The sequence below is a fragment of the Gasterosteus aculeatus genome, chromosome 7 (assembly GCF_964276395.1).
Source record: "Gasterosteus aculeatus chromosome 7, fGasAcu3.hap1.1, whole genome shotgun sequence".
NCBI classification, from domain to species: domain Eukaryota; kingdom Metazoa; phylum Chordata; class Actinopteri; order Perciformes; family Gasterosteidae; genus Gasterosteus; species Gasterosteus aculeatus.
The window spans coordinates 26,344,996-26,367,507 of NC_135694.1; the positions used below are offsets into that span (position 1 = coordinate 26,344,996).

General features: G+C 43.8%; 4 protein-coding genes across 6 annotated transcripts; 1 reads left to right on the top strand and 3 right to left on the bottom strand.

Moving 5' to 3' along the window:
• Positions 1–828: 828 nt before the first annotated feature.
• LOC120821844 (sialidase-3) lies at positions 829–5,259 on the bottom strand. 2 transcript variants are annotated; one of them, XM_078106766.1, is made up of 4 exons: positions 5,180–5,259; positions 4,194–4,254; positions 3,021–3,254; positions 829–2,892 (listed from the first exon to the last, which is right to left on the bottom strand). In XM_078106766.1, exons 2-4 carry the CDS (start codon positions 4,212–4,214, stop codon positions 1,885–1,887), a joined length of 1,263 nt encoding a protein of 420 aa, XP_077962892.1. In that variant the 5' UTR covers positions 4,215–4,254; positions 5,180–5,259; the 3' UTR covers positions 829–1,884. The 2 variants fall into 2 exon arrangements, with proteins under 2 accessions (XP_077962892.1, XP_040036823.1); XM_040180889.2 differs by lacking the exons at positions 4,194–4,254; positions 5,180–5,259 and adding an exon at positions 3,435–3,879.
• Positions 4,030–8,563, top strand: xrra1 (X-ray radiation resistance associated 1). Its single transcript, XM_040180882.2, has 17 exons — positions 4,030–4,293; positions 4,455–4,567; positions 4,663–4,734; positions 4,817–4,889; positions 4,981–5,078; positions 5,182–5,330; positions 5,541–5,645; positions 5,766–5,884; positions 5,974–6,023; positions 6,103–6,180; positions 6,249–6,342; positions 6,430–6,551; positions 6,648–6,785; positions 6,872–6,992; positions 7,074–7,189; positions 7,286–7,391; positions 7,478–8,563. Exons 1-17 carry the CDS (start codon positions 4,218–4,220, stop codon positions 7,654–7,656), a joined length of 1,809 nt encoding a protein of 602 aa, XP_040036816.2. The 5' UTR covers positions 4,030–4,217; the 3' UTR covers positions 7,657–8,563.
• chrdl2 (chordin-like 2) lies at positions 7,386–17,138 on the bottom strand. 2 transcript variants are annotated; one of them, XM_040180885.2, is made up of 11 exons: positions 16,880–17,138; positions 16,436–16,548; positions 16,202–16,295; positions 15,961–16,106; positions 14,945–15,038; positions 14,617–14,678; positions 14,216–14,384; positions 13,946–14,134; positions 13,669–13,842; positions 13,154–13,246; positions 12,486–13,062 (listed from the first exon to the last, which is right to left on the bottom strand). In XM_040180885.2, the coding sequence occupies exons 1-11, from the start codon at positions 16,944–16,946 to the stop codon at positions 12,929–12,931; spliced, it is 1,335 nt and encodes a 444-aa protein (XP_040036819.2). In that variant the 5' UTR covers positions 16,947–17,138; the 3' UTR covers positions 12,486–12,928. The 2 variants fall into 2 exon arrangements, with proteins under 2 accessions (XP_040036820.2, XP_040036819.2); XM_040180886.2 differs by lacking the exons at positions 12,486–13,062; positions 13,154–13,246 and adding an exon at positions 7,386–7,536 and having other exon boundaries at positions 16,880–17,037.
• Positions 17,139–17,851: 713 nt separating this feature from the next.
• On the bottom strand, positions 17,852–22,422 carry spag7 (sperm associated antigen 7). The gene is made up of 7 exons (XM_040182532.2): positions 22,213–22,422; positions 19,879–19,946; positions 19,650–19,738; positions 19,470–19,554; positions 19,296–19,385; positions 19,014–19,170; positions 17,852–18,908 (listed from the first exon to the last, which is right to left on the bottom strand). Exons 1-7 carry the CDS (start codon positions 22,295–22,297, stop codon positions 18,793–18,795), a joined length of 690 nt encoding a protein of 229 aa, XP_040038466.1. The 5' UTR covers positions 22,298–22,422; the 3' UTR covers positions 17,852–18,792.
• Between the last annotated feature and the right edge of the window lie 90 nt (positions 22,423–22,512).

Genomic DNA, 22,512 nt, shown 5'->3' on the forward strand with positions numbered 1-22,512 from the left:
AGACATTTAAGTGGAAATTTGACCTTTGTAGGCACGAGCCAACACATTGGGTCGTGCCTACACTATACTGCTAAACTAAATGCACAGCAGCACATTATATATCCGTTCTAATAACTATACCCACATACTAATAAGAATGCCAGAAATTATTATATTATTTAGTATGTCCTAATATATATAAAGGGGGTCATCCAGTCGCACAAAGGTGTGTAATCTGGAACGTAGTATTTTGTCTCTCAAACAAGTTTCCAATGCATGAGCTATTGTCTCTCTAAGCAGCATTTAACACACCATTGTAGTGGCTTTGCTGCCAGTTACATTTGTGAAATTGTATTAGCGAATTATTAATCATATTGTGGCATTTTTTTCAATTGATCAGATACAGAAAAATCACAAAACATTTAGTCTTTATTTAATTGTAGTTCATACAAAACCACATCAGTTGATGCAACAGAATATCTGCATTCTAGCCTTCCTGTCCTTACTTCCTCCCAGCTGTCTGCACATCTGCTGATTCAAATTCAACTCCCCACAGGTTGCTCCAGAACAAAAGTCCTTCACATCATTTCAACAGGCCCTGAGCCCCTTTTAGCTGCTGGGGGAATTAAATCCTCCCAGCAGCCAATAAAGTGTTTCTCACAGCAGCTTTTAAAAAACACTCCCATGCGCTGTTCATGTTTTCTATCCAACGAACCCAATTTGACCGATAATTATTGTTAAACCTGTTTTATCTGTGAAAATGTAAAAGCATGAAACGGTCAGTTGCCACAACTATAATCCCCACATAACAACAAAACAAAAACACACAAAAAAGGAACAAAAGATGAGTCGTGTGATAACAGGTTACTTTTATTTTCTACTAAAATACACGTTTCATGCAGGATTTCTCACTTTCCACAACAGTCAACAAAAACACCATGAAACTAGTGTGGAACCACCTGGCGGCATTTTGCCTCACAACGTTAGCCAAAGATGTTATGTGGCTCAGTAGCACATTGTGTGTGTGTATAAATAGTGAGTCTTCTTCTGCTGTTACATGCCGTTACATGCGTTAACTTGATAACCAACAGCCAATCATACCTGGTCATGACGTCGCTTAGAAAATCATGCTAAGTGCATCGAAAAATGGAAAATAAAAAGATTTGACAAACAGAACTTGGTGAAAGTGAAATATTGCTTTTGAAAATGAACGTAATAACATTCAGTGTTAGTCCACCAACTGCTCGCCTCCATCGATGTGGTACAGTTTGGTTGGTCTCCTGGTTGATTTGCTGGATGTGGCAAGTAAAGAGTCAATGTTTTATCATTTCGGGTTCAGTTCCGTTGGCAACTTTGAGGCGCCGACTTTGACCAAGAGGAAAGGTTGTGCACTGGCAGACTAGAAGGCATAAGTGAATCAGAGTTAAATATAAAGGAGCGACTGCGCAGGGAGGAAACTCTACTTTACAAGGCCTGCTATGATCTTCATATGAAAATAAAAAGAGGTAGGCTAATTCGCTCCACTCCTCAGAATATACTGAGTTGAATAAGATGCAGAGATGAGCACAAAGTACTATTTGTCAAACATGCAACACACAAAGCCTGTTTTGAAGATGACAGCATGCTTTAAAAATCAGCCATCAGACCGATTAATCAGTGTTTCCTTCCTTACGCAACAGCTTGCATATTAATACTATTAACACTTGAATTACTTTTTCATGTAAACAAGGAGACAACAAAACACCCGACTCATGCATAAATTATCATCTTCACGTAAGCACAGACAGATGTCACACGACAGCAAATCTAGTGGCTTTTGCTTGCTGATTTGTTCTCTTTTGTTTTTTAGGTTGCGGGACAATGTTGAACGAGCTTTGTTAATACAGAAATGAAGCGCGGCGCGACTCAGCGCATCTTCTTGTCCTTCCTGCTGCCCGCCTGCATGACGTCGTTGAGGTTGAACGACATGAAAGCGATCTGCTCGAATTCGCTCTCTTTGCCGCACTCCATCAGGCATGAGAACTGATCCTTATCCCCGTTGTACGCCACGTCTGAGTAGCCGCTGGGCCCGCGGTGGATGATCATGGGCCGGTCCCACCCCGACGAGTGCAGCGGGGACCGGTTGAGGTACGCGCCCATGTCCCTCCTGCTGGACTTGTTGCTCGGGTGCACGAAGAGGAGCCACGTCTGCGAGTCCGGGGACAAGAGCGACGTGCCGCACGCTTTGCTCTCGGCGTCGTCGTTGGGCACGAACTCGGGAGCGGGAAAGCCAACCACGCTGCCCTGGCAGCCCCTGGGGGGCTCGACCAGCTCCGGGGCCACGTGGGGCTTGTCGAAACACACGCCGCTATTTTCGCTCAGGGCCTCGCACCTGGGGCCCCCGGCGTTGCGGGCGTTGCAGTAGAGGTGACTCCGGCCCTCGTGGTCTATGATCTCCGCCATCTCGCACTCGCACGACGTCTTCCGAAGCATCTCGCCCACGCGCCACGTCTGGCCGAAGTCCTCGCTGTAGAGCGACAGAGCGCGCGGGCGGACCGTGAAAGGGACGGGGAAGGAGCAGCACCTGTGGGGGACGTGATAGGCGTACGCCGGGACGATCAGCCTGCCGTTCTCCAGCTGCACGCCGTGGCCCGGGCCCACGGCGAACGTGGCCCACCTGTGGACGGCCTCACCGATCGCGCTTTCCGTCAAGTCTCTCGCTTGACTCCAGGTCTGCCCGTCGTCGCCGCTGCTGACGCAGCAAAGGCGGGCCCTGTTCTTGCCCGTGATGATCTGCCTGCGCTCCGTGGTGTTGCCCCAGACGCAGATGAAAAATAGAAACAGCGTTTTGCTGTTTTTTTCAAACACCGGGCAGGGATTCATCGTGCGGTGGGATTTTAGACATGCTGTTGACAGCTCCTGGCTGGACGACCACTGAGAGGGGGGGGGGGGGGGGGGGGGGACATGACCAAAATCCACCGTTAAAACATGGGTAATAATCATCACAGCTGTTAGTATTCACTCAGAGGTTAATAAGAGTATTATTGCATGTTAATAACAACCTGAACGGATCCATCATCTTTCAGCGTTCCTCTTCTCATAACAAGAATTTTGGCATCACAATCCGCGGAAGAAGATCTTTTCTCTGCAAAGGCGAGGAAGGTGTGACTGTGCCTCAGATAGATGAGAGCAGGGATTCTATATGTTGTACCACTCATTTCCCTCTGAAACAAAGTTGTTTTGACCGGTTCCTCTGCGCCGCCACTCTTTGATGGCGTGTTCCCCATGGTGGATCCCTGCGAGTAGAGAATGTTGTAGATGTGTGACAAGTCTTGGCTTGTGTGTGTGTGTGTGTGTTTTTTAAACCATTTTTATAACAATCTTAATTCAGAAAGAGTTCACACTCCAACAGCTCTTCGTCGACACATATCATTGGATTGCTACAAATAACGTGTTCCGTACAATACAACTCTTACCTTCACTGGTCACTCTCCGCATTTGTCCCGCTTGATCTTTGCGTGAACGGCATTGCACTATTTAATCTCACGCCACGCAGAAATACCTCTGATGTTCACGACACTGTTGTTATGGGTTCATCGGAAAAGAAGACGGCGCCGAAGAGAGAGCAATCCTCGAAAATACTTCCGTGTTCACATAGACGCGTCCTGAATAAACTAGACGCCAAATAAACAGCTGACGTTATCTAAATCTCCAAAAATAGCTGCTCGGTCAAACCTTCTTCGTTTTATCACCATAACACAATATCTGAAGGACAAACAAGGGAACTACAAACTGAAATCGGACGGAACCAGTCAGAAAAAACACTGTGACTTTCGTGGGCAGTCGTGCGCATGCGCAGTTCTGTGCCGATTAGACGCTAACTAGCTAAACCTTTTCAAAGAACACGGTTCAAACGGGTCGAAGGTAAACTCGGCTTGGTGAGTAATTGGATCCCGTGTGTCCTAACGCCAAAAACCGTGGCATTATCGTCACAATATATATTTAATGTATCAAATACTTCACGGTGGTTAAGCGGATTTTTATCTTCTCATTGAATTAAATCTTTGACCAGGTCTCGCCTGTACGCCGCAGCGCCTCCACCGGACTGGAGGAGTAGTTCTCGTTTTACGTGCTGTTGCTAGGATACCGAGCACCACAGTGTAGCCCGAAGCAATATGATGTAAATTGTCGCGGCCAGCTCTTCTCGGGGGGAAATTGTTTGCGATGAGTCTCACCAGCAAACGAGATGGCTGCATTGGATGATGGACAGGGCGAACCCTACCAAACGGTTCCCACCTCGGACATTACACCAACGGAGAAAAGAAAGTCAGTTAGGTAAAAGTCAAAATATATTGAAAAAATATTTAACATGCATGTAAAACCCATTCACAGGTATTCTACGTGATGATAAGTACATAATCATTTTGTATACTTCAGAACAATACACTATGAATATATTTATATTGTATTGTATTGTGGTCTTTGGTTTGTGGCAGAGGAGCAGCAATACAAGAATATGCAAAGAAGAATAAAAGACACCAATAAATACTATGACAACAAAAATGGGGCATTTTCTCCGCATGGTAACACATTGGATAGACATTTCCTGGTAAGTTACTGATGTCTATTGATCTGCTTATTTGACTAAAGTATCACGGATCAGGTGTCCATTAGTGACGCCAAATAATGACGTTCTTTTTGCAGCTCAAATTACACTGCGCTGATAAACCGTGTGAGCTCTTCTCTGTTGACATCAGTGAGCGGAATCTGAATTCTGTGAGTATCACTTCCCCCATCGTTTAAAACAAAATGTTGGTGGCCTGTGATTCAATCGTGTGTGTCTCCTCTCTGTGCACAGGTCAAACCAGGAGACCTCGAGGCCTTTGACAATGTAGCTTACATAGACGCATCTGTTAACTCCCTCTCTTTAGGTGATTGCTCTTAAACATCATGCATATTTGCTACGAAGACGATCTGGTCGCTTGCAAAAAATCTCTGACTTTTAGGAAACTTTTTCTTCAGGGTCTTTTAGCAGCTTTATGTCTTTGAGAGAACTCAATCTGTCACTAAATGGGATTTGCAACATGACGTTCCATGCAGCTCACTTCCCTAATCTCCAGGTAAGAAGGCTGACTCGGACATACTTAATAAAGGCACTGGTTGTTTCTATAGTTTGTCTTCATAATGTAATTATCTATAAATTGTCTCTGTATTTACTCACAGGTTTTGGATTTGTCCTTCAACAATTTGTCAGCTGATGATATTGTTTCCATCGATTGTCTTCCACGTCTAAAAGTTCTTCATCTGACCGGAAATAAGCTTCATCAACTTCCTCCTAATCTGGGTTCAGTCAACCATGACCCCACGCAACAGTTAGTTCCTTTTATTTTCACAAAAAAGGCAATATACTCGTCCAAATAGTACATTTTAGTTCAGGTTCAGGTTCATGTTGACCAAGAGGTGGCGCACAAATGCTCAAAATTCACACTGCGGATTCTGGTGAAGCAAATGTAATTACGTTCTGTACACCTTCACTACGGCAAGGTGTGCATATATATTTACATGTTTTTGTTTGTGTGCAGACCAGATGGAGAAGACGACACCACGTTTAAAGCTCTTGAAGTCCTGATGCTTGACGATAACAAGCTGTCCTCCGGAGTCTTCGTTAGTCTTGCAAACCTTAAGAGGTAATGATGGGGTTTGACATTTCCTTTGTAAAGTAAATTGAACATGGCCCCTTTGTGCATCACATTGAACAACAAATTATGTGGAAAGATTCATTAAGCATTTATAATTGTCAATCACAGGCTGAAGTGTTTAAACCTAAAGGGGAACCTCATTTCTGAAATACCATATTTGCAACAGACGCCGTGTTCAAAACTTTGGCGGACGTCTGTTGAAGAGCCAGCCGAAGAAGAAGGACTTGGTGAGTAAACTTAACAATGGATCTGCTCGATGAGTTTCCTCTCCATCCTCAGGGAAAATACAAACATTTAGTCATTTTTACCCCTTTAGCGCTCAATCCAGAGACAAGTTCTTCCACCGTCCTCAGGAGGATCTCACAGGTGACTGATTATACATTTGATCTTTGAGATGTCTCATCATCTGGTTTCCCTTATTTTAAATCTCTGCTGCCGCCCCAAGGAAAACTTGGAGGAGCGCCTCAAAAAATCCAGTTTCCCGCTACCTGAGCTTCAGTTCCTCAATTTAGCCGATAACAAGGTGCGTCGGACGATTTGATGCCCCCCCCCCCACTACAGAATGAGCTAACGCGTCTCTGTTTTCATCAGATTGCCGAAGAGGAAGCCCTGATGGCTGCTGCTCTTTTCCCAATGCTTCGAGAACTGGACATTCATTCCAACCCTCTGACCACGCTGAGAAGTGGTAACCCTTCCCTCCTTCTACAAGAGACCCTTTTTTTAAAGATCACTTCTGCAATGCCGATGCTTTTATGTCTCTGATTGGACACAGGAGACCCTCCCTTACTGACGTATTACCTCCACGAGAGACTGGGGATTACGATAAAGCGTAAGAAGGCACAGAAGAAGGTGTTGAAGCTTCCACTGAAGCTGTGTGATGATCCCAGCTGGAAGGTTGGTGTTCTGCTCCGGCGTCTGGTCGTGACCCTCCAGATTTTGGGATATTATTAACGATTCATCTGCTTTCTTTCTTTTTTCTTTTCAACACAGGTGGAGGAAAGGATCCCAAAGTTCTCAAAGAAGCTGTCGCTGATGGACGTACCTGGTTCTTCCCAGAGTCAGAAGAAGAAAGCGTCAGAATCTGAAGGCAGGCAAAGCAGAAACGACACCCTCATCTTTGTTACTCAGGTATGTATTTTTAGGTTTATTTTAATTCCCCCTCTCTTTTAGACTAATCGTTTTCTCCACTTTGCTGGATGTTACTCCATTTCCAGGCAACAGATGTTCCCGAATATGAGTGCGACCTCCCAGCTGTCAACAAAGAAACTGCAGGGAACGAGGAAAGATTGATGGACTCGAAGGGAAAACCAAGTCCTGATGTGGTGGAGCCCATCGGTGAGGACCGCAGCTTCACCCGCAGATATGCAGTTTTGGACATTTTCCTCAAGCCTTAAAAACAGTTTTGTGTTTCAACAGGAATTCAAACTGCTGTTCGGATGCTGGAAAACACACTGAGGCGTCTTGATGTTCGCAGAGACTCAAATCAAAAACTTGATTGCGTCCAGATTCCATACAGAAGGAGAGAGAGAAGGGTTTTAACAATTTGTATTCACACTTAACGTCATAACGATCCAGTCGAGACCGTAGTGACCAAGGACGACATCTAAAGAGACATTTTCTGCACACAGATTGAGGAACTTCCCCCCGTGAAGCCAATCGAGCCGCCGACCGAAAGGGTCAATGAAATGATCGCGCAAATCAAGGAGAGTACAACCGTCACAAAAGTCCCCTTAGGTACGCACATTTCTGGCACAACGAACGTCAGCTGACTTTTCCCCTTCGGCGACCTTCGCCCACGTAACGCTGTGTTGTCGGCGCAGGCGCCGCCGTACGAGGGACGGGCGTCAACAGGCGGGAGCAGAAGGAAGCTCTGTCGCTGCTGGGAGACATACAGAGGAAGCACAAGATGGTCCATAAGAAAACGATGGAGCAAGCAGCCGGCATTCAGTCCGACCGAAACACCGACCGGCCGCCCAGATGCTCTCCAGTGCTCAGCTGAACTGGGATTTTCTTTCCGGCGGGACTGAGACCTCGTTGCTGTCGGCATAGAATTGGTGCGAGTGCAGTGGATGACAAAGCCAACCATGTATAAAAACTAAAATAGGTGGTCGTGCAACTTATTGGACGACTTAGATACGCAAACGTTATTTTGAACAAGAGACCTGTAGCCTGTAGCACACGGCGGGCAGCGGATCAATAAGCAAATAGAAAGCTGCGGCCCGTATAATATGATCTTTAATGCATTTCAGAGGGATGGTTTAAAGCAGCTGCTATCAGCAGACTCACTCCAGCTTGCATGCATAGTACACTACAGCATCCCATGTGTCAGCTCAGCTTCTTGGGCAAAAGACCAAAGAATACGTTCCAGTGTTTTCACCGGCCCACATGTTTTATTCCATGAGCATTCCCTTGGAGGCTGCAGTTCTCGGCCTTCATCCTACTGAAGCGTGCTAGAGAATTAAATTAAGATTGCTTTATAGAATGCTTGGCCTTCCAATAAATGAGCCCAGCTGCAACTGGACTAAATAGAAGTGATCTTTTCAACCAATGAATACTAACGCTGAGGATGTGTGACATGTTGAATGTGTAACACCTTAAAATCAGCTGGAGAGCATTTGTACTGCAAATACTTACACTGTGCTACTTTATGTGTTATATTAAGTGGAACAGTAATTTATTATAACTTAAAGCAGATGTCTGCACATCAATAACAGTTTTCTATTACATGTCACAATACAACGGAGGCTTCGTTTTGTTCCTTCTTCTTCTTTTCTAGCCGTGTTCTGCTTTTTGTTGTTCATTCTCTCTTTGATTTCGTACTTCAGTTCTCCTTTTCCAGAGCCGCGTGCACGTGTGGAATGCAGGCTCAGCCCAGGTGGAATAAATCAATGGCCACTCTAAAAAAAGGTTTCACGGGATTCTACATTTTTACATTCACATGTGAGTTTTCCTCTGTGTGCAAAATGACACGTAGTATTACGCGCAGTAAGCCGGGAGCTTTGTGCTGCTTGTGTGTTGTCATTCTGTGGCACACGTTTAACATTTTCATTTTCAAACTTAATTTAAAGTTATTATCCATGTATATTTTTTTGCTGTAAGAATGCCACGTGGTGTTCATACACAAAAATTAATTTTAAAGTTTGATCTCCCCGATCGATGCGATGCGCCAACCACCAGGCCTTCCGTCTTTTCATCTTCAGCGTGTTAGTTGGTAATAGGGACACGGTGCCAAATGGCAGCGCTTTGACACGCTGCAGAAATACCGTTTTCCAGTCCGCTGGAGCTCAGCAGAGCTCGTCTGTGTTACAAAAGTACTCCACAGCTGCTGAAGATATCCAATCCTCAACGTGCTATATTTCTCTACCGCTCTCTTATGGTTTTTTCCCCGTTAATGCTTTTACTGCTCGATCCAGCTTTGAGGGCAACTTGACAAACGTCTTCTGGGGAGTTGTTGCTGCTTTCAGTAACCCGATGAAGTTTGCACTTTGGCCAGCGAGTCCTGGCCCGAATTTATTTCCGCTGCCCGGAATGCTGTTTCCAAGTCATTTTTTTTAAGTGATCATTTTTGGAACTTTGGCCATCTACGGTTGAACGAGTGCAGTGTTTTCATGCTGGAATTCTAGGCAGAGAATTGACTATTGTGCAAGAGGTTTACACTTCCGTCTACAGTTTGGGGAAATGAACAGTCAAAGGTTATATTCCAAGGAAGTCAGTAATCACTCACTGAATTCATCACAGAGTCAGAAAACCTTGGACAATTTGTTGACAAGGAGAAGATGAAGATGTTTTGCGCTCTGTGTTCGTCCCGGCTCTTGCTACCTACTAAAAAAACTGCCAAACTGATGATGTGTGGAGCCCGCTGACACGGCCCAGTGGAGACCGGTCTCAAACACAGAAACTGTTACTGGGACCCTCCCAGTATCCTATCGTTGGCTGACTCACAGGAGATGCACGGCGAGGAAGTGAAACCAAAATTGAAGCAGCGGAGATGACCAAATTTGTTTGTCCCATGTAGGTCAAGCTCTAAGAATCCTTCAATTCCCATAATGCAACTTGATGGCATATTTCATTGAAACCCCCATGTTCTACTGATGACATCACTATTCCCCCGAAAGCAAAATAGTGACATATTCTTTTTGGAAGTTTTAGTTAATGTTTCTTTGCTTAGCATTTGTCTGTTCTGGAGGCATCATGGAGTCATGCATGCTGAAGAAGTAACAATGGTCTTCTAATCAAGGCTGGAGACAGTCACACAACCCACACACGTCTGTGTTGTTACTCTAAAGGGTTTCCTTGGGATAAGCACCACGTTGGCGGCAGAGTGAAGCCATTAGAATCGCGTGTCTCTTTTTATTTTTATTGGACTCTTGCTCACATTAACGTCAACACAGAATAAACACGCAGACCCAAAAAAAGGCCCGGCTGCCCTTTTGTTGTTAACATTAAAAAAAAAAGGCGATGAGGTGAGTTATTAACTGAAAACACATTTCCATCCGTTCGGCTGGGTAATACAACACACAGTCGAGAAGTAGAAATAACAAAAGACGTGGTGGAGAAAGGCGGGACGGATCTTTCTTTATACATCTATAAGTTTGTGTTTATTTTCCTCTGTATATTTCAGCGCTGCACATTCTCACATCTGGAGCGGCCGTCGCTGCGAAACCTTGACAAATGTTTGGGTTGGATTTGTTTGGGCTCTCAAGTTGAAGGCCAACAGTTAAGCTTGGAGAACAACCCTGTGGAGAATCAGACGCCGGATTTGGCTCGAGAAGAACGAGCCCGAATACCTCATCAACACTCCTCATTACTCCGGTGCCAAATGAGTTCACTGCGGACCGGACCTATTCATCATTTATTGTGATGGGACAATTGAACTGTGACACGCTTATCATGTAATCCCCGGAAAAGGCTTCGGAGGCTCTTTGGCCAAGCGTCTGAAAAGAGGTCGTTATTAGTGAAAGATCGCGACCGCAAAGCTGTCGGGTCTCCTGCGTCCTGTGAAACATCTCGCTGTGCTCTGCTTTTAATGGTCTGCAGGTCTGCGAACAACACGTGTTTAAATGCATGACCCTTAGACTGAGCTGCTCGGGGGGGGAAGAGATAAGGAACAAAGAGTTCACTGCATGTCTCACCGTATTGTTCATGTTCTCTTGGCCAGACGCCAATCCTCCACTAAAATGATCAGGCCAAACTTGATTAACGAGGGGATAAGGGCGTAAAAAAACAGAGCCCTTGATAGACTTCAGAAGTATTTTGATGAAGTGTAAACTCAGGGCTTCTGCTGAGCACCGTGCTCAAAAGCAAACACGTCTATCAGACTCAATTAACACAATTTGGCTCCCTTTGAATCAAAAGACTGCCCGATTTGCGACGCTTGAGTTCCTCATAAAACGGGCGTAGATGCGAGGAACTACCTGCTGCAGCACACGAGGGCATGTGATCTTTTGAAACGAGTTAAAACCCGGTTGCTTTTTACCGTGGAAGACAGCTCGGTTACTGCAGAGGACTCTGCAGAGAAACCCTTCAACGGGAAGTGTGTAAAAAAACTTCATGCACGAATGGATGTTCTCTGAGATGCGTCAACGTTACCGCGATGCCTCAGAAGTTTTTCCCACTCCGGGCCAAGTCGTGACCCCGAGTCACACGTTTTTTTTTTTATTTCGCTTCTCACTGAATCTGGGCCTCTTGGGCAGCAGGGGCCGAAGCACACGTACACAGAGAGCCGACCGACTGCATGATTTATACCCCGCTGACTGCCCCCGGCTGCTACAATCGCCACAACTAAGCATGCAGAGCAGAATCGGCCCGGGAGACAAACTCAAGCATCCTCTAAATAAGGAGTGTTCAGATTTGCATCAAAAAACAGTAGACAAAGACATCGAAACATGCCGTGCAGATGCGACACGTTTGTTTGAAAGTCAATCATAATCCCCATTGAATGACGTGCGTTGGAAGACGGAGACGTGGAAATGTTGAATACTCATTTTAAGTTTGCAGCAATGAGGCCAACTACACAAAAACACGCCCGGCTTTTTGTGAGTGTAATGAAGGCGCACAAGGGGAGTGCGTCCGTTTCAAAATATTGTTTCATGGGAGACAGAGTTGTGTGGCTCGGAGCGTAAAAGAAACACAATGAGTGATTGTGGGAGGGAGGGGACAGAGAGAGCTCGCTGGGAGTTCACAGAGAAGGGGAGCAATATTATTATAGAGCGCCCACTCAGTCTACCAAACCTGCAGTTGCACACTGGCTGAGTCATTGCAACCGCGGTGATAATTGGACAGCTGGTGATCAAACGGGCCTGCGGAGAGACTGCACACGGCGCTGCAAAGCAAAAAGACAGAGCGTGCGTGCTTTCTTATTATTTTCATGAAATTGTGTTAATTCAGTACTTGAATTGGAAGCACTACTTATTTTACTGTGGTTTGGAAATACTTCAATACTTTTTTTTAAACCCTTTTTTTTTAGTTGATATGATATATATATATTTTTTTACTTTTCCATTACTTTATTCGACTTGATATTTTTTTTCAAGACATTAATTTACTTTTTTCCATGACATTTTTTGACATAATATTTGGGGATTCTTTTACTTCGTGTTTAGAAAATACTAACCCATTTTTGGGCTTATACTTGCATCAATCAGCTAAATCTCCTCCACCACGTTTACAATGACCCATCTGATGACCAAGAAAAAAATTGATGAAATAGATTTTATACCCAATTGAAAGTGTACATTTAATTCTGTGCTGCATAAAAATGATTTTGATAACAAACAGGATTAAGAAAATTGTTTTTTACACGCAATTACAAAGGCGTGTAATCAAACCTCGATGCAATGCCCTCTTTCTACTTAATGCAAAAACAATTCAGACAGTCAAATATATATACAGAGAAATCATTCAAAAGTAACACTTTCTAAAGGGGACAACCCCTCAGTTTGAATTTCCAATAAATATGTTGATTATATATATATATATATATATATATATATATAACATCTTTTAAAAAACCTTTACATTCTCAACCAACGATGGCCCTTTGTTCAACAGATAATAAAATACAGATCACTTTCCTACAAAGCAAAGGATTGTTTGAGAAATACTGATTGCAAAATGTCCTCAATCATTCAATATCATCAGTAAGTTAACAACATGTCGGATTCCACTTGTATTGCAGGAATGATGCACAACATGAATAAAGTATTTACTGCATCTTAACCATGTACATATCGGGAATATTGATATAAAAAGTGTCAAAGGAGGGGAAACAATCAGGGGGAACACACGTCTAGTATCTGCTTGGGATTTAGGAAAGTCACCATCTCTCGAAGGCCGTCTACACAAATTGTGGTCCTAGGAGCAGCGCTCAGTCTTTCTGCCTCATCTTTAAATATTTTCCACGTCTCTAAAAAAAAAATTAAAAATCAGTCATCAAAACCCAAAAGGTCAGGTGGATTTCACCAAATTCAAGTATTTGCAGAATAAAAGATGAATACCTTCATCAAGTTTTGTTATTAATGTGAAATTTTCAGGGTGATCCACAATATCTTTTCTTAGAACGTCACCAATTTCCATTAATTGTAAAACACCTGTATAAATAAAGAACGCAGATGAGAGTCACATATGTGTGCAGCGATAATGTGCATTCCTCTTAATGTTTGTAAGTATGGCATGAACCTAAGACACACGTGTGCATGTTTACTTAAATGCTGCCAAGAGAAGCAGATTTAGTAGACTGATACCGCTCTGTCTCTGTCCATACCATAGGGTACAGTCAGCAGCTGATAGCTTAGCTTAGCATTAAGCCTGCTGACAAGATCATTTAAGCAGCACATCAAAAACCCACAGAACTTCCCATATTTACTCTTTTTCAATCCGTAACAAAAAAAAAGTCTTACATTTCTGTTTTTAAGGCGGGTTATGTGCTAAACTACGTCTCGATTCACTGTTTAGATCTCTAGAGGTGTATGAACTACTCCTTCTTTATAGTTCCCACCAGCGGCTACCGTACCTTCCACGGTCTTCCAAACTTGCACTTCAACCTCAGCAGGACTTTGTCTTTCAACGGCAATGATCCGAACTGCGTTGGTCGGATCAACTTTCAAAGATGAGTCTACTTTATACACCGAGAGGCGCTTCTTATGTCCGAGGAAGCACCGGGTCTGGTTACTTCCAGCTTCGTTCTCTGAAGACACAAAACAGACGCCAGAAATGTGGATAGTGTTTACAGACAATCAACACGATGTCAGTATAAACAGCTCCTCGTGTTAGTGTTTATATTTGATCACCTGGACAAGTCTTGCAGCACTTTCCAGCTGATTTCACAGGATGTTGGCACGGGTACCGTCTGGGACACGTGATGCGTTTGCAGTCCTGGAGGCCGTCGGTACAAGTGCACAAGATGCATTCCAGGACCTTCCCCAAAACTGGGTGCCACATGTCTCCATGCGAGTACGTCTTGCCGTTGTACAAACAAGCTGAGGGGAAATCAAAAACATGTGAGTGTTGTGCTACACGTGGAAGTGGTTGTGAAGTTGCGAGGCAAGTCGAATACTCACCTCTCTGGTGCCTCCTCTGCATCAGGATCTTCACGGTGGTCTCGGAAGCCCCCCCGAGGTTAAGTCTACTGAGGCTCAGGCCTCGTGGAGAACTCCTGACCTTGAAAGGAGTGGCGCGGTCAAACCGTGTCCTGCTCTGCTCCCCGGAGCACTGGTCGACCGAATGCCTCTTTTGTAAACAGAGAGATATAAACAGTTGTCCGTCATCCATTCAGCTCTTGGCTTTAATATCTTTATCTCGTCTCATCTTATCAGACCAAGAGGTCCGAGGATCTCGAGAAATTCGGACTGCTTTGTCTTTAAGGATCGCTGAAAAATGATTGTTTTAGAAATAATGTGAATGACGTGAAGTGGAAACAATGAATTTGCACAGTAAGGTCAAAGGTCAGCGTGGTACGCACCACGCCTCTGTTTAGTTGCTGGTTTCCATCCTCAGTCGACGATGAACCGCTGGCGCCGTGATCTAAAGACCAGAGAGGGGGAATAAAGGTGAGGACAGTGTGTGTTCTCTGGAGGACACTTCAGAATGCATTACAGATTCACTGCATTCAACATCAGTTTCTTCTCCCAATTGTATTTTTCCATCTACTTTTCATTTTGTTACGCACATAAATGTGAGAAGAACGTTTTTTATGAACAAGCCATGTGTTCAGACCCAATACTCAACATATTATTGCAGGTTGAAAACAGAGCGAGGTCGTTTTTCTCAGCTCGGAGGGGTTTGATTACCTTTACACACCAAACAGCAGGTATCCTGGACGGAGACCGGAGCGGAGCAGGTGATCGGCTGGCATGTTTTCAGACCGCAGAAGATGTTTCCATTCTGAGAAAAGAAGTTTATGCTGACTGAGAGATCCATGGAGGGAAATATATTATTAGTATTAGGATAGATGACATTTGTACTGCTCTTATATTTTCACTATGAATCTGTTTGTTTATTTTGTAATGTGTTGTCTCCATGGAAACCTCTGTCAACAAACACCACTTGTAAACTCTAAGAAAATTAACTCCTCACATCGTGCAGCCTTTAAAAAAAGACAACTCCAGGGTGATGTCAAGTTTTGGCCTGACTTCTGCTTTCCTCTCCGATGTCTGCTTTTGGTTTTATAAATGATTGCCAACGTCAATTTTTATTTTCCTCACCCCAACTGAGCCCGAATCAAAGCACCAGCTGCAGGGATTAAATGGAACTTAACAGTACATTTCTATTTTTCCTTCATAGCATTAGCAGCACTAAGCTATACATCAACACCACCTGAGATAAATCAAAGAAATTGGAAATTCCACAACCTTTCATTGCCTTAAATATGAGACATTTTAGCACACGAGCAGCTGCTTTTCATATGGTACAAATAAAGGCTCATTAAACGTAATTTAAAAAATGCTCTGCTGAGCATTAACTCCGAATTTTTTTATTGTTAGGGCGACATTGTGTTGAGTTAAGTGTTTTATGTGATGTGGGCTTAAATCTGGTAATTAAAGCTTCATTTTATTGATCAGAGCTGTTTGGAGAAAACAACTCACAGTCAAGAGTGGATTGTGATAAACTCTAGGAGTTATTGTCCTATTTATTTGAACATAGATAAAGATACATCGGAAAATACTGTACATTTCTCTTTTTTATTGTCTACAGAGAACTTTTCTCTTTAAAGCTTTCTTCAGCTTCACATGTCTCACACACTGCGTGCGTTCGAGATATTCTTTTCACCGCATCAATAAAAGTACACAATTAGATGCATACTCACGGAGCAAGTGCACATGACGCACTGATTGCTTTGCCTGGATGGGAAGAGGTCGAGCTTAGTGAAGGTTTCCCCCGGCTGATAAATACTTCCATTATGCCTGCAGGACTTCACCGAGGCTCTCAGCCCTGCAGGGACCCGGGGCTCATCTGAAGAGGGCACATCGCACCGGACAGGAGCGTGTTTAAAGTCACACAAACGACAAACCCCGCAGGCCCTGATGGGTGGTTTGGGACCGTCTTACCTGTGCATCTGGGACAACACTGCTGAGGCTCAGCTACTTGGTTTTCACACGGCAGAGTTGGACACTTGATTGTGCTACATTTCACATGACCTGCCTAAGAGAGAGAGAGTGAGAGAGAGAGAGACTGTACAGGACTTCCCAAACATCCTTGACTCCCCCAGCCACAGAGTCTCTCAGACGCTCGAGCGACTTTAGTGCAATAGTCCTTTACATTTGTTTTTATAAAAAAGGTACCTCTGAACAGACACAGCGCATGCAGAACATGAATCCCAGGGGCTCCAGATAGGGATGCCAGCTGTCTCCTGGACTGTAGGTCTTGTCTTTAAAGGTGCATAACACTGCGGGCCCTGATTGTCAAACAGGAGGAGGAGGTGAGTGTGGTGCAGAACGACCCAACGGCAAAGCGTAACCCTAAGCCACAAACATTATTCAATGCCAATCCGCTTTGAGTCATTCTACCATTAAGAAACAAACGTTTTATCGTAATATGGCTTCTGGTAGAAAGATGTAAATACGCTTTAGCACAAAACCCCAATGTGGAGAGGCATTCGGGGTGTTTATCTTATGATATTAGTTCAGCTTCATTGCTAAATTCCTCCCAACTTTCCCCATCAGACTCACATCGCCATGCACTAACCACTTTCGATCAGGACTAAATAAGCATCAGCAGGGTCTTACCTTTGCGGGGCTTTAGCTCAGTTTCTGTAAACCAAATGATGAAAAAGAAGAATAATGTGGGCTTCATTTTTTTTGTACATGTGCGTGACTGAGTCTTCAGCGCACAATGCGTGTTTTTCTGCAGGATCGAAACTGAACGGCAGCTAAAAAAAATAATTAAAAAAATAGAAAGGAGATCCGACCCCTTTGGCTGGTTGATCTCTGGCGCCCCCCGCAGGACACCGCGGTCAAGTCCGCCTTCGCTTCGTGTAACACGCGCGCGCACGGTGTTCCGCAGTGCGCGCGCGTGTGTGGAGTCCGAGGCGCGCTCCCGCTAACACCGCGAGGGTTCGGTTCTGAAGCGTTTGAGGGCTCGCGGGCACACACGTCACACATGTCGAGCCCTTTACGAACACCGTGCTGAACACGTGTGGACAAAAGTACACATGAAATCAGACGATATTTATTCATGAAAAATATGCTGTCATCAAACCAATTTCGACAACAAAAAAACAAACACTATTTAAAACGACCCTCAATTAGAAGTCCGAATTTACGTTGTTGTCCCATTCATAGACACAATTTAAAGCCCTCAGACTTGGGGGTTCAGGATGAGGGGCCAGACTGGGATTGGGCCCAAGTTTAAAAGGAAATTGTCTATAGTGAAATAATTCATTATAGAGAAACGATGTTCGCAGATTGAAAGCCCTTGGAAAACTTTAAAATTACATTCTCAGGCCAATCTCTCGAATTTCAAATTAGATAAAAGGAAATGGTCTGTAGTTTAACACAGGATAACAACAGAGAATCAAGACATTCTGATGTAGGTTTTCAAAATGTATATAGACAAGACATTGATATTCCAACATATTGTTATGGATAATTATTTTGAGGTTGGATAACAATACAAATTTGAGGCTGTATTTTCCTGATGTGTTGGATAAAAAATGGCTTCTTAAGTAACAATGAAATGGACAACATACAGAAAAAGAATATTGTTCTCCATTTATTAACACACATGGGGAAATTTAACAGTGCAACCACGTTAAAATGACATTAAGATCCCTCCAAATTTACTTGAAGATCCAACAAAAATAAAAGATGTGACAAATATTCCCACAATGAGAAGAGTACTTCTGCTCCATACATATTTCCAGCCAACAACCGGCTTAATAATAAAACATTCCGTTTGAAAAAAGAAAAAAAGGTTAATTCAGATCTTTAGAAACAAAAGATCCCAGACTCAATTTAAGATTTCTAAAACCAATAAAACGGCATATTCTAAAATAAGAAAAGGAGGAAATGGCATGCGTCCAACAATATAAAGATCCTAAAAAGGTTGAGACGAAGATAAAATCCCCCAAAATTGAACCAAAGGCTGGTCGTTAAACAGCGTTCCCGTTTCCCTTTAAAAACCGCACCGGATAGCTCACTTTTCATCATCAAATCATCATTTCATCAAAATTGTGAATACTTTCAGAATAGTAATGTCACTTAAATATAAATGCTCGTCCGTATCAAACATGATGACAAAAATATCCTTTTAAAAGTTTTGTTTGAAGATGCCAGGGTGTTTTTAGCAGCCAGTCACGTCGTCCTGGACTAAAAACAGATTTCTCATAAAGTAAAAGGGTCAAACACTGGAAGATCTATAATTAACGAGACGAGCACATATTTAACCCTTTGGAAACTGACTCAATCAGACGCGACTAAACAGGACATTATGATTTCAACGCAGTCCAAGAGTGACAGTGGTATACACCCTGGATTCAACACCTCTTGTTTAAGTTGTACTTAAATGTCTGAAGTAACAGATATTGCATTATAGGATGAATTACACCGTGCAGACAAACCCACAAACGCAGAGACGCACACGCACACACACATACAAACCCAAACACCTCCATACAGCGGATGGCAACAATATTGAAGACTCAAGAGCTGCTGCTGGGTGCCCCTGACTCGCCCTCTTGCTTTTGCCGCTTCTTTGCCCTGATTTCATTCATGGCTTCCTCTATGGAGCGAGTGTCCCGCTTATTCGCCACCGGCACTAAAAGAGAAAAGGAATCCCTTCAGTAAATACAGGAGAACTGCGCTTTGAGTTGAAGTGAAGCAAAGCAAAGCGGCAGTGAAGAATGCGACGACGTGTACTCACCGCAGCCGTAAGCGCTGTTAGCCTCGAGTGTATGTGCCGCATCTTTCGCAGCCGAGGTGCCGATGAGGTGACTGTACTTGTCTCTGTAGTTGGAGTTGGGACACGCTTCTGCCTTTTTTGTCTGACTGGAGGCTGTTTCTTCCAATGCAGCCTGCTCCTGCAAGGGAAAGGAAACCAAAAAAAAAAAAAGGATGAATTTAACCGTTATTAAATTAATTGATTTATCCTTTATGGTCAATTAATGTGACGCTACTTGAAACATTGGGGTGGATCCAGTCTTACTTTCAGTCTTCGCCGTTGCTCTGCCAGCTTGGGATCCCACTCCTCTCCATTGCGATAAGCTTCCAGCTCCTCGTCTGACGGAGCGAACTCCTGCCAGGGCACAACGTGGAAACCGGTCACATTTTCCCCAAACATTATTACCCCAAAAATGGATGAAAAGCAAAGTTTCCTCACTTTTTTGAAAATCATGACATAACGGCTCTCCTCTTCCTCCCCAAAAGAAAAAGAAGTCAGACCAGCCACCTCCGCCACATCATGCCTACATGAGATGTGAAACAACGTGAGCATTTGACGCAACATGACATGACTTCCTGCATTGAAAGGAGGCCCATCGTATTCATCTAAAAAACTTACAATATACTTCTTTCAATCTTCCCCATTGGATTGTATTTCCGTTTCGGTTGTGTGCTGTCTTGAATGAAATCGGAAACTTCTTTCTCAATCTAAACACACAGAGAGAAACAGCCTGTGTCATTTTGCATGTGATTAATACCAACATGGGGTTAGGATTAACCCTAACCAAAGACATATTGCACATAGCATGTAGACAAAGTGTAATAGATTAAACTCATGGAGCGCTCACTTTTTTCCTGAACTCGGCTTTCTTTCTTTTCTCATTTTCCTCCATCTTCTTGAGTCTCGCTGCTTGTTCTTGAAAAAAGGAGGACAGGAATTTCACTTGTTTGCACCCGATGAAAGTTGACGCTTTTAAACAGAGATCACATAGCAGATGCAAACGGCCGGCCTTCATTCTTAAAGCGTCAGGTAACAAAGAGTAACTCCTCTACTTCAGGGCTGGGAAATGCGATTTTCTGTTGCATGTTACTAAAGTCAAACAGCTCATAACGGTTAATGAAATAGGTTTGGTCATTTTTGTATTCCAATCACCGGCATCTTGACGCGGTGTCTTCACAACTGAAAAGATGACGTTCTTTTATTTGTTGCACTCCACTCAAAGATACATACAATAACGGATAGAAAATGTGCGTCGTCTAGTACCATTGGATGTATTGCATGTATAAAGGCTAGCTAAACGGATCGTGAATGTAAAGAATACAATAGATGTTTATATAAAAAAGGGACAACTTTTGAATGTTGGTGTTTTCTGTTGTCGATGTCAACATCCGGGACACTACAGCAGATCCCACAGCGTTGGATGTTTGAATGATATTTATTCGATTCAAGGAATTGGCCCGCAAGTATCGCCACTTTTGACCGCATCAACTGCTCCGACACAAAAAACACTGCTCCATTGTGATTCAGAGGGCTCGGCCCCCCGCATCACTGGTCTCGGACTGCGGGACACGCGAGGGCTCCGTGGGGGCGGTAGTGATGGCAAAGTGAAGCTTTCTGAACCAGTGAAGCTTTCCAGCCAATTGTATCGGAAAAAGGTTCATTCATTCAATGCATCGCAAACTCTATGATGACCTCTGCTGTTGAAAACTTGTAGTGCAAATGTATCGAATGGCCCACCAGTATATTTTGGCCCAGTCTCTGTGGGTTGAACATGATTATGAAAAGTTGAACCAATAAATCATCTAATAAATACATGGATTTCTATATGAATAAAACTATTGTTTTTCAGGTTTGAATTGTGTCCTTGTTTGTGTATTTCAATTCTCTGTACATTGGAAAGAAGTTTAACAAACACTTATCTATATCTTTCTGCACCTTTGTGCATGTATGTTTGTGATCATACTAGCAGAATAATTAATAGAAGATATATAATATATATAATAGACGATTATATATATATATATATATATTATATATATATATGACATGTAAGCAATATAATTTAAAATATCAGCAAGTGCTTCCTACTGCATGTGCAGTTCATGGCAGTCATAGGGACTTATGTGAATTGTTTGAATGTGGGAAGTGATTTGCAGAGGAAAGGTCAGTGGGGCAGTAATTGTGCTTTTGGGCAGGTTTCTTATGACAGGATATTGAGGTGCTTGTGGACACATGGGATCCATCCATCCATCCATCCATTGTCAAACCGCTTATCCTGCACTCAGGGTCGCGGGGGGGCTGGAGTCCATCCCAGCCAACTTCGGGCGATAGGACACATGGGATGGGGCATGAAGAAACACAATTTTCTCCACAGAATTGGGGTTGAGTCGGTTTCTTAGATACTATTTCCCCTGCCTTACAAAAAAGGCGCTTACACGACACGATGAGGCAGGAATGCTCATAAGATTACGTGCTAATACAAATAGATGTGGGTACACATGTTTGTGTTTGATCCAATATTTTAGCGGGTCTTCACTCCGTGGAATGTTTGATTCAGCCAAATATCTGGTGGTCTCCACAATAAAAAATAAACATCCATAATTACACAATACAAATGACAGACTTTGTCTGCCTATTACAAACCTTGTTAGAGGAAATCAAATTGAAGTGCTCCCACATCTCGGAGCGACCTCTTTGCCACAGCTTCCATTGTAAATTTGCTACTAATACTACTACAACAACACTGACTTTGACTGTATCAAACAGACAAGCCCCAACCCTGTTTCGCACCCATTTGAATCAATTCGAAGCTGTCACGTGACTGTGCGCCGGAACGAAGCTTCGGACGTCACTGATGACGTCACTGAGCCGGAGCGAAGCTTCGGACGTCACTGATCACGTGATCAGCAGCGAACGAACCGAGCACCGATACAATTGCTTCGCCCTGCACTGGTTCATATTTCGACACAAGCTTCGAAGCAGGAGGGTGGGAGGTAACAACACTAGGGGGCGGTGACACCCCAGCTCCACGGTGCTAAACGGAAGGCTCGACTGGCCAATGGCAACAGCAGAAACGCTCCCTTCGCCTGCCCTTGTGCTACTTTACACACTACTGACTCCCTTGTAATGGCCGTTTCAACGACGTCAAACTGAGTTGTTATTTAGTCCGAACACAATGTACCTCGAGCCTTTCGTCGGCTTTCCTGGTCGCCGACAGTTGGAGGCTTTTCCATCGAGTTTAAGATTGAGCCTAGGAGGTCCGCCATCTTGGAATGAGGGGGAACGCCGTGGGGTTGTTGATCACGGCAGCGGTAGAGGGCTGCGCATGCGCAGAAGCTCAGAGTTGTTCTTCATCGCGGTTAAATAAGCGGCGTTTTAGGCAAGTGTCGCCCCCGTGTGGACCAGGAGATTATGTCAACCAGCGGTGGGATTTAAATGTCGACTTCTCCTTCTGCTTGACCAGCATTATTTCTGTTATATT